A 12,382-nucleotide genomic window follows, 5' to 3' on the forward strand; every position below is an offset into this window, starting at 1 on the left:
TTACCACAATGGAAGAAGACTATATTTGTAATAACTATTTTCATTCATGGGCTCTCTCAGAAGCCTTTGACTAAGAAGAACATTGTTAGAGCCTCGCATTCTGCTTTTCTAATTATTTATATTTAAAGCAAATTCTTTACCACATACAGTGTATTTTTATAAAGCAGAAGTCCGCTGATGGGAGAAGTTTGCTTTTTCATGAGAAAAATATATACGTACATGTACTTATCTTTCACAATTTAATTGAATTGATCCAGTCACGGTATTGTGACTGTTTCTTCTTTTTTGACAACTTATTTTCTCTGCCTCGTCTCTGACCTTAAGGTACAGTATTGACTCCCCAAGGCATCTGAGTTACCTTCAGGCATTGAGAATTTTTAAAAAAAAATTTGGAACATTGTTATAAGAATTTTACAGGTTGGTTTGGTTTTCATGCAAGTGTAGTCATTATCTTCTTGTGTAAATACAGAAAGCTTGGGTTTGTTAATAGAAATTACATTCTTCTGAGCCAATAATTTCTTTAACCCTTTGATTGTTTTGGTTGTACAGTGGACCCCCGGTATTCGATGGCATCAGTATTCGATAAATCCGGTATTCGATGCATTTTAACGCAAAAATTTTGCCTCGGTATCCAATTGAAAACCCAGTATTCGATACGATTCATACGAGATGTGTCCACGTGTGGCCTGAACTGCCCCTGGTGTACCAGTGTTTACAAGCCAGCCAGTTTGCGCGCATCTAAGGATACATTCGGTACATTCCATATTATCCACATTATCACTGTTTTTGGTGCTTGTTTCTGCAAAATAAGTCACCATGGGCCCCAAGAAAGCTTCTAGTGCCAACCCTGTGGTAAAAAGGGTGAGAATTAGTATGGAAATTAAGAAAGATTTTGAAGGGTTTGGGGCTAACCCTGAGAAGCCTATGCCAGTTGTGGAATCCATTGTGCATACTTCAAAAATTAAGGAAATGTGTGCACAGTGGGTTGAACTGCAAACCTTTATGGATGAAAATCACCCTAACACAGCTATTGCAAGCCGTGCTGGTGACTATTACAATGACAATGTTGTGGCCCATTTTAGACAAATCGTAAAGGAACGGGAGGTACAGAGCTCTATGGACAGATTTGTTGTGCGACAGAGGTCCAGTGACTCTCAAGCTGGTCCTAGTGGCATTAAAAGAAGGGAAGTAACCCCAGAAAAGGACTTGCTACCTCAAGTCCTAATGGAAGGGGATTCCCCTTCTGAACACTAACATCATCCACACTCTCCCCTCCTCCCATCCCATCAATCATCACCAGATCTTCAATAAAGGTAAGTATCATGTAACTGTGCATGTCTTCTTCAGTTTGTGTGTATTAAGATTAATATTTCATGTGGTAAAATTTTTTTTTTTCATACTTTTGGGTGTCTTGCACGGATTAATTTGATTTCCATTATTTCTTATGGGGAAAATTGATTCGCTTTTCGATATTTTTGGTATTCGATGAGCTCTCAGGAACGGATTAATATCGAATACCGGGGGCCCACTGTATATATACATCTTACGAGCCAGTGTTTCGGACATATATATATACTCAATAATTCTAGCGGCTTCAAATCAAGCAGGAGAAAGCTGGTAGGCCCACATGTGAGAGAATGGGTCTGTGTGGTCAGTGTGCACCACATAAAAAAAAATCCTGCAGCACGCAGTGCATAATGAAAAAAAAAACTGACCATTTTTTTGGATTAAAACGCCGATTTTGAGGTGTATCTACGTATAGTATTTATCGTTGTATTCTCGTTTTCATGGTCTCAGGTGATAAAATGGAAAACATATTGCAGAAATAGAGATGATTTTGATTAATTTCATGATGAAAATGACCTTGAAATTGAGCTCAAAGTAGCGGAAATGTTCAATTTTTACCAATGTTCAAGAGTAAGCAAATCACACCACACGTCCAATACTGGGGAGTCTGATATTCTTTCACTAATGCACTGATATTATTTATACCATTTTTACAATAATGCAGTAGTCTGCATAACAGTAAATTTTGTATTTTTTGTATGAATAAAAAATCAAAATAGAAAGCAATAGTAATGTAAGAGGGGCCTAGAGATGTGACTAATGAACAGAGGATATGTTATTTTAGTGCCAAGGTCTACATTGTTTATTCTGGACCCTATTTTGAAATTGGCATCTTTTTTAATTTGCTTGAAATTGGCCAAATTGCCAGTTTCTGACCACTTTATTGGGTAGTTCAAATCGGTAAATGGACAGTTTCTTGTACTCATTTGATAGAAAAAAAATGGAGTTCTAAAGAAATAGCTATGAATTTGGTCAACTGGAACAATAGAATTGGCCAAAAACAGGGCTCAGAGTCGGCGAAATCGCCAATGCGTATATGTCACCGAGACCGCTAACTTCGCGGGAGCGTAATTCCGTGAGTTTTCGACCAAATTTTGTACTTTTGGTGTCATTACCATCGGGAAAAGATTCTCTATCATTTCATAAGAAAAAATAATTTTTTTTTTCTAAAAATTTTGCAACATAGAATGACAATTTTAGAAAGGGGCTTGTGACAGTCAAAGGGTTAAATGTCTTTATTCACAATACTTTCTAAGGATTAACCCAAAGGGTTAATAAATGAGGATAATCCTAGAACTCCAGGCACTGTAGCTTATTTCAGTTGGGTCCTAGGGTCTTCTTCCCTAGGCTGTGATTCACAATATTCTTTAACTAATAGGCATATACATGTATTTATTGGTAGGTGAGTGAACAGTCTTGCGTAAGGAGACATCATCAAGCATTTTTTCTTGCCCAGGATTTGGTGAAACTGATTGCTATACCACTGAGCCACAAAATAACTTTATACAGATGCTAAAGTGGGAGGGATTCTGAGTGAAATATGAGGTGTCATTGATATTCTTGAGCCCCCTTATAATGTCATGTAATACAGGAGAGCCCCATGTTTTTGGCTTCCTCTTTTCAGTCAGTTTTTTGGTGATAATCATATGATTTATTGTTCATTCAGTGCTTTTTCCACTTTTCAATCATTTTTGTGCAGCATATTGCATCATATTTTAAAGAAAGTATTGTATGTACTGTGTATTTATGTTAGTTTTGTATCTTTATTTTTATGCCTAGCTGTATTGAGCACTTAATAAATGATAGTGTTAACATGTTATCAGGCATTTTAGACACATTCAATATTGAAAAAAAATGCTCTTTTTTTTGTGTGATTGGCAGGAGTCAGGAACCTTAGAGCCATAAAAATGGGGACTTCCTGTACTTGCTCATTATTTGCAGATCTATCCCTCATTTAACAATGAGAAACAGGGTGAAAGTTATATCAATATTTCTCTGATATTGTACAGATTCACATAAAATTAACATTTCTTCAGGGCTGGTCGCTCGGCGCCATTATGGCATGGGCCATGGTGTGGGCCGCTCCGGTGACATTGCAGAGGTTCAGCCTAAAGCAGCTGGCTCCAGCCTCTTGAATAAGCTGACCAACACCATGGTGCTTGATGTCATTAGGACTGTAGGTAAGATCAGTGTGTCAGCATAGGCATCCACTTGTGCCTATAACATTACCAAAACCCAAACAAACAGATTTATTTTTGTCAAGCAGTGCATCATATACAGCTGATATTGGAGTTATTTACCTGTATAACAACTTTATAGAAAGTCTCTCGTCATGCAAACCATTTATAACATCTAATTAGATTGCCGTATTTGACATTTTAAAAAACTGTAACACTTTTGGTGTATAAATTATAACATTTTGGTACAATATTTGTATTGGGGATTACAGAGATAGAAGATAAGTTTGGTTAATACATATGTTTAAACAGATTGATGATTGTGTGAACATCAGAATGAATGTAAATAACTGGTTCAGAGAACTGACAGATTGATGAATTAAACACTTGTGCAACATTTGGTGATTTTTATTGTGGAAATGTTTCGCCAACCAGTGGCTTCCTCATTCCAATAGAGAGTAGAATAATTGAAGATTGGAAGGAGTCTGAGGTAATCAGTCCCTCAGTTTGGAGTCGATGTAATCAGTCCGTCAATATTGATAGGAGTACAGCATATGTTCAAAGAAGGATTTTATATACTGTAGAAGTGAAGCTGTTGTAGGTGGTGTCACCTTGAACAAATCCACAGGTGGAAGTAGGTTGTGTCTGTAGGTTAGACAAATGTAGAATTCCCTGTATCAAGATCCCAAGATGTTACTGTGTCTGACAGGAATGTAGATGAATGGTTCAGAAAACCAACAGGTTGATACCCAAGTGTTGCACAAGGAAGATACCCAAGTGTTGTACAAGGAAGATACCCAAGTGTTGTACAAGGAAGATACCCAAGTGTTGTACAGGGAAGATACCCAAGTGTTGTACAAGGAAGATACCCAAGTGTTGTACAAGGAAGATACCCAAGTGTTGTACAAGGAAGATACCCAAGTGTTGTACAAGGAAGATACCCAAGTGTTGTACAAGGAAGATACCCAAGTGTTGTACAAGGAAGAACCCAAGTGTTGTACAAGGAAGATACCCAAGTGTTGTACAAGGAAGATACATAAGAACATTAGAAGGAACACTGCAGCAGGTCTACTGGCCCATGCAAGGCAGGTCCAAGTCACCTTCCAGCTTAAGCCACTGACCCAACCTAGTCAGGTCCAGGTCACATCCACTTAAGGAAAGAGCACGGTATCAGACCTTTTAACACAAGCTAGTCAGGTCCAACTCACACCCACTCACACCCATTCATGTATTTATCTAACCCATTTTTAAAACCACACAATGTTTAAGCTTCTATGACGGTACTCAGGAGTTTGTCCCACTCATTCACAACTCTATTACCAAACTAGTGCTTACCTATATCCTTCCTGTATCTGAATTTTTCCTACTTGAAACCATTGCTGTGAGTCCTGTCTTGGCTAGATATTTTTTAGCACGCTATTTACATCCCCTTTATTTATTCCTGTTTTCCATTTATATACCTCAGCCATATAACCCCTAATTCTACACCTTTCTAGAGAGTGCAGATTCAGGGCCCTCAGTCTATCCTCATAGGGAAGATTTCTGGTACACAGTATCAACTTTTGTCATCCTCCTTTGTACATTTTCCAGTGCATTTATATCCATTCTGTAATAGGGTGACCAAAACTGTGCAGCATAATCTAAATGAGGCCTAACTGAAGATATATAGAGTTGAAGAAAAACCTGAGGATTCCTATTATTTATGTTCATGATATGAAGCCAAGGATTCTGTTCACTTTATTGCGAACACTTATACACTGCTCCTCTATGGGTAAGTGGAACAGAATTCTTCCTCCGTAAGCCATGCATGTCGTAAGAGGCGACTAAAATGCCGGGAGCAAGGGGCTAGTAACCCCTTCTCCTGTATATATTACTAAATTTAAAAGGGGAAACTTTCGTTTTTCCTTTTGGATCACACCGCCTCGGTGGGATACAGCCGGTTTGTTGAAAGAAAAGATTATACACTGTTGTCTTGGTTTCAGATTACTGCTAACCAGAACTCCTAAATCCTTTTTGCAATCAGTAATATTAAGGTCTACATTATTTAGTTTATATGTGGCATGGTTATTGTCCTGTCCAACATTTAGAACTTTGCATTTGTCTATATTAAACTGCATCTGCCAGTTATCTGACTACTCCATCAGTCAATTCAAATCTTCCTGGAGTGCTCTAATGTCCTCATTAGAATGAATTAGATGGCCTATTATTGTGTCATCAGCAAACTTACTGATGTCACTATTTATTCCCTCATCTATGTCATTTATATATATTGTGAACAACAAAGGGCCCAGTGATGTACAAGGAAGATGCCCAAGTGTTGTACAAGTAAGATGCCCAAGTGTTGTTCAAGGAAGATGCCAATGTTTTACAAGGAAGAAACTCAAGTGTTGCACAAGGAAGGTACCCAAGTGTTACACAAGGAAGGTACCAAGGTGTTGCACAAGGAAGATTCCCAAGTGTTGTACAAGTAAGATACCCAAGTGTTGTACAAGTAAGATACCCAAGTGTTGTACAAGGATTATATCCAAGTGTTGTACAAGAAAGATACCTAAGTGTTGTACAAGTGTCTACTTTATCATAAGAATGAATACCAAGAATGTTACACTAAGTTGGTAGTTTGTGTTAATAAGGGAGTGTAATTGATAGTCAAATACTGATGTCTGTCAGTCAAGTAAGACTATATAAGTGAGAACAACTGTTCTTATCTAGCATTAATAATAATAATAATAATAATAATAATAATAATAATAATAATAACAATAATGCTCAAAAATAACTTGCATGGAGACAAAAACTCTCAAGATTAATTGATCTGTATATTTCAACTCCCTTCTGGGATCCTCTTCAGCGGATCTTCTGAAGAGTTGATATAAATCATTGAATAAGGAGTACAGTTTTACATTTGTTCTATTTTTTTTTTTTTTTTTTTTTTTGAAAGGCACCCTGGCTATGCAAAACATTTCAGACAGACTAAAACTAGGACTCCTTACTAATACAGTTACACTGTGATGTGGGACTTTATTAGGTGTGTATGATTGTTTCATTTTGGATGTCTTAATAATGAGTAGTTTTAACTTTTAGTGGCAGTTCTGTTCAATAATATCAAAATAACAATGGTAATTACAAAGACTCACGAAATCGTAATAACACAGTTGCAAACAGATCATGGTTCGGGTGGGATAGAACCCATGGCAAGTGAATCCTAAAACTGCAGGTCAGTGTGTAAGCCACTGGACCAGTGGCTTACACACTGGCCTGCAGTTTTGCCACGTGCTGGCCTTGGGTTTTAAACCCACCCGGTAGATAATAGAGGTATGGGTGTTTGTGGGAAACAATCAGGCTGCAGCATTAGGGTTAAAAACAGCAGTTATTACCGGGATACCTCAGGGATATGTTTAAAGACAATATTCAAAATAAAGTTGCTAGTACGTAATGGTAAATCAATTGACCAACAAACAAAGAGAGATAGTAGAGGGCAACGAGTGACTAGCTCCCTTAACCCTTTGAGGGTCGACAGGCCCTCTCCGAAACTCGTTCTCAGGGTCGGCCAAATTTAAAAAAAAAAAAAAATTATTTTCTCTTATGAAAAGATAGAGAATCTTTTTCCGATCATAACGACACCAAAAGTTTGAAATTTGATAGAAAACTTACGGAATTATGCTCTCGCAAAGTTAGCGGTCTCGGCGATGTTTACGCATCGGCGATTTTGCCCACTTTGAGCCCCATTTTCGGCCAATTTCACTGTACTAGTCGACAAAAAACATGAATATTTCGCTAGAACTCCATTTTTTCTATCGAATGGGTGCAAGAAACCACCCATTTATAAATTCAACTATCCAGTACAGTGGTCAGAATTTAGCAATTTTGCCAATTTCACACAAATTTCAAAAGATGCCAATTTCCGAATAGGGTCCAGAATAAACAAGATAGACATTCCTGGCACTAAAATGACATTTCCTCTAGTCATTAGTCACGTCTCAAGGCCCCTCTTATATTCTTTTGCTTTCCACTTTGAATTTTTATTCTCACAAAAAATATAAGATTTACTGTTATGCAGACTACTGCATTAGTGTAAAAAATGGTATAAATATTATTGGTGCACTTGTGAAAGAATATTAGACTCACCAGTTGACGTGTATTGCACGCTTGGCATGATTTGTTTACTTTTGAAGTTTGGTAAAAATCGAACATTTCTGCTACTTTGAGCTTAATTTCAAGGCACCTTTCATTGTAAAACCAGTCAAAATCATCTTAATTTCTGTAATATGTCTTCCATTCTATAAAATGAGACCAAGAAAACTAGAATAGAACAATAAATACCATACGAAAATACACTGCAAAGTCACTGATTTATTAAAAAAAAATGGTAAAAATTTTTTTTTTCTCATTATGCACTGTGTGCTGCAGGATTTTTTTTAGACTGTGCACACTGACCACATAGACCCATTCTTTCATATGAAGGCCAACCAGCTTTCTCCCACTAGATTTGAGGCCGCTAGAATTTATGAGTACTAGTACGTCAAAAACCCCTACTCGTAAGACGTACTAGTACGACGAAAACCCTCAAAGGGTTAAGGTTTACTATACAAATAGTAGGAGTCTAAGAAATAAGATAGATGAGCTAAGATTACTTGCAAGTGTAGGTAATATAGATATTATTGGTATAACAGAGACCTGGTTCAACCTGAAAGATAGAGAAATGCCTTCTGAATGCAACATACAGGGTTATAAACTATTCCACATTGATAGGGTCAACAGGAAGGGTGGTGGAGTGGCGATGTATGTCAGAGAAAATTTAAATTGTTGTCTTAGACATGATATAAGATTAGAAACATCAAACACTGAATCTGTTTGGCTACAGTTTCTCGAGGGACGTGACAAATTAATTTTGGGTGTGATTTATAGGCCCCCAAACCTTGATAGGGAGTGCAGCAAGCTGTTATGGGACGAAATTCATAAGGCATCTGGCTATGAAAATGTTGTGATAATGGGAGATTTTAACTTTAGACAAATTGATTGGAACAATATGACAGGAAATCTTGAGTCTAGTGACTTTCTTGATACGGTTCAGGATTGCTTTTTAGAACAGGTTGTGACAGAACCAACTAGAGGAAACAATCTGCTTGACTTGGTTCTTGCCAACAAATAATCACTAATTAATAATCTTGAGGTCAATGATGAGCTTGGGGAAAGTGATCACAAATCACTTAGTTTCAATATATCATGGAATTACCCAGATAACTGCAATCAAATCTCTGTCCCAGATTTTTGCTTGGCTGACTTCATGGGACTGAAAAATTACCTGGGTGGGCTAAATTAGGATGTCCTGACTATGGGTCAGGTAGGTGATCTTGGTTGCCAATATGACGTTTTTCAGAGCATAGTTCTAGCTGCCCAGACAACTTTTGTTCCGAGTAGGGAAATTAGATCTAACAAAAATGATCCCAAATGGATGAACAATAGATTAAAACCTCTCATTGGTCAAAAGAGAGGCATATACATATAGGCGTATCAAAAGAGGGGATGGGCAGTTAAGAAATCAATATACTATTCAATTAAAGAGAGAAATAAAGGTAGGAATAAGAAAAGCAAAAAGGGATTATGAGGCTAAGGTCGCAAGGGATTCAAAGACTAACCCAAAAGGGTTCTTTCTAGTATACAGAAGTAAGATTAGGGACAATATTGGCCCACTTAACCCCTTCAGGGTCCAAGGCCCAAATCTGAAGTGGTGCCCGTGTCCAAGAATTTTCAAAAAAAAAATTTGTTATTTTTTCTTATGAAATGGTAGAGAATCTTTTTGTGAGGGCAATAAAACAAAAAGTACGAAATTTGATGGAAAATTGACGAAATTATGCTCTCGCGAATTTTGATGTGTCAGCGATATTTATGAATCGGCGATTTTGCCGACTTTGACTCCCATTTTAGGCCAATTACATTATTCCAGTCAACCAAATTCTTAGCTATTTCACTAGTATTACTTCTATTCTATCGATTGAGCACAAGAAATCGCCAAGTCAACTGTTTCAACTACAAATTAAAGTGATCTGAAATTGTTAATTTGGTCAATTTAACACAAAGTTCAAAATATTCCAATTTCAAAATAGGGTCCAGAATAAACAATGTAGGTATTCCTGGAACTAAACTAACATTTCCTCTGTTCATTAGTTACGTTTTGAGGCTTTACAAATAAATTCCATTTTGATTTTTTATTCACATAATGAATTTTTATTCACACCAAAAAATAGAAGATTTACTGTTATGCAATACTGTAATAATTGTATAAATATCATCACCATATTTGTGAATGCATATTAGACCCACCAGCTGGCGTGTATTAGACGTTTGAGGTCGTTTGTTTACTCTTGAATATCGGCAAAAATTTAACATTTCTGCTACTTTGAGCTCAGTTTCAAGCCATTTCCAGTACTAAAACCAATCAAAATCATCTCTATTTCTGTAATATGTCTTCCATTCTATCAAATGAGACCAAGAAATCACAAATAGAACTATAAAAAGCATACGAAAAAATACTGCAAAGTCGCTGTTTTAATCAAAAAATCATGATTTCAGTTTTTTCTCTCATTATACACAGCGTGCTGCAGGATCTGTTTTATGTGGTGCACACATACCACATAGATGTATTCTGTCATATCTAGGCCCAAACGTACCACTCACAGTTTATCAGAGTGAGCTCAGCTCATGACGTAGATCTACGGTTTGGACCCTGAACGTAAAGCCATAGATCTACGGGACGGACCCTCAAAGGGTTAAGAGTAACCCTGGTCAGATCACTGACAGTGATAAGGATATGTGTGAAATTCTCAATACCTACTTCTTCAGTTTTCACCCAGGAAAATACTAGCAATATTCCTGAAATAATAGATTATGTAGAACAGAATAATAAACTATGTACGATTGCAGTAACTAGTGACATGGTCCTCAGACAAATAGAGAAACTAAAACCTAACAAATCCCCAGGCCCTGATGAACTGTTTGCAAGGGTGTTAAAGGAATGTAAAGAGGAACTTAGCATACCTTTGGCTAATCTTTTTAACATATCACTACAAACTGGCATAGTGCCTGATAAGTGGAAAATGACAAATGTAATACCTGTTTACAAGGCAGGTGACAGGTCCTTGGCTTCAAACTATACACCAATAAGCCTTACCTCCATGGTGGGAAAATTTATGGAATCAATAATTGCCGAAGCAATTCGTAGCCATCTTGACAGGCACAGATTGATTAATGAATCTCAACACGGTTTTACAAAGAGGCGTTCCTGTCTTACGAATTTACTAACTTTTTTCACTAAGGTGTTTGAGGAGGTAGATCATGGTAATGAATATGATATTGTGTATATGGACTTCAGTAAGGCTTTCGATAGAGTTCCACACCAGAGGCTATTGAGGAAACTTAAGGCACATGGAATAGGAGAAATTTTTTCCTGGACAGAGGCATGGCTGACAAATAGACAGCAGAGAGTTTGCATAAATGGGGAGAAATCAGAATGGGGGCACGTCACAAGCGGTGTTCCTCAGGGGTCAGTGTTGGGCCCGTTGTTGTTCACAATTTACATAAAAGACATAGATGAGGGAATAAATAGCGACATAAGCAAATTTGCTGATGACACCAAAATAGGCCATCTAGAGCGCTCCAGGATGATTTGAATAGACTGATGCAGTGGTCGGAGAAGTGAAAGATGCAGTTTAATATTGACAAATGGAAAGTTCTAAATGTTGGACAGTTAAATAACCATGCCACATATAAACTAAATAATGTAGGAATAAATAGGATTAGGTCAGGGGTTTCAAATAGAGTTAGAGCTAAAGAAGGAGTAGCAATAATGTTGAAGGATAAGCTATGGCAGGAAAAGAGGGGCTATAAATGTATTAATTCAAGGATTATGTGGAGTAAAATAAAGATTGGATGTGAAAAGTGGGTTATAGTAAGCGTGTATGCACCTGGAGAAGAAAGAAGTGTAGAGGAGAGAGAGAGATTTTGGGAAATGTTGAGTGAATGCGTGGGGAGTTTTGAATCAAGTGTGAGAGTAATGGTGGTTGGGGATTTCAATGCTAAAGTGGGTAAAAATGTTATGGAGGGAGTAGTAGGTAAATTTGGGGTGCCAGGGGTAAATGTAAATGGGGAGCCTTTAATTGAGCTATGTGTAGAAAGAAATTTGGTAATAAGTAATACATATTTTATGAAAAAGAGGATAAATAAATATACAAGGTATGATGTAGCACGTAATGAAAGTAGTTTGTTAGATTATGTATTGGTGGATAAAAGGTTGATGGGTAGGCTCCAGGGTGTACATGTTTATAGAGGGGCAACTGATATATCGGATCATTATTTAGTTGTAGCTACAGTTAGAGTAAGAGGTAGATGGGAAAAGAGGAAGGTGGCAACAACAAATAAGAGGGAGGTGAAAGTGTATAAACTAAGGGAGGAGGAAGTTCGGGCGAGATATAAGCGACTATTGGCAGAAAGGTGGGCTAGTGCAAAGATGAGTAGTGGGGGGGGTTGAAGAGGGTTGGAATAGTTTTAAAATGCAGTATTAGAATGTGGGGCAGAAGTTTGTGGTTATAGGAGGGTGGGGGCAGGTGGAAAGAGGAGTGATTGGTGGAATGATGAAGTAAAGGGTGTGATAAAAGAGAAAAAGGTAGCTTATGGGAGGTTTTTACAAAGCAGAAGTGTTATAAGAAGAGCAGAGTATATGGAGAGTAAAAGAAAGGTGAAGAGAGTGGTGAGAGAGTGCAAAAGGAGAGCAGATGATAGAGTGGGAGAGGCACTGTCAAGAAATTTTAATGAAAATAAGAAAAAATTTTGGAGTGAGTTAAACAAGTTAAGAAAGCCTAGGG

At 37.4% G+C, this 12,382-nt stretch overlaps 1 protein-coding gene across 3 annotated transcripts in view; it reads left to right on the forward strand.

Annotated features, from left to right (window-relative positions):
* SecS (Sec synthetase) overlaps positions 1-12,382 on the forward strand; it is a 172,739-nt gene that overhangs the window by 25,752 nt on the left and 134,605 nt on the right. For all 3 annotated transcript variants that reach the window (XM_070103690.1, XM_070103689.1, XM_053797580.2), the window contains exon 4: positions 3,384-3,527. In XM_070103690.1, coding sequence (XP_069959791.1) covers positions 3,384-3,527 — 144 coding nt within the window. The remainder of the gene's footprint in view (positions 1-3,383; positions 3,528-12,382) is intronic.

The sequence above is a fragment of the Cherax quadricarinatus genome, chromosome 86 (assembly GCF_038502225.1).
Source record: "Cherax quadricarinatus isolate ZL_2023a chromosome 86, ASM3850222v1, whole genome shotgun sequence".
Taxonomy (NCBI): Eukaryota; Metazoa; Arthropoda; class Malacostraca; order Decapoda; family Parastacidae; genus Cherax; species Cherax quadricarinatus.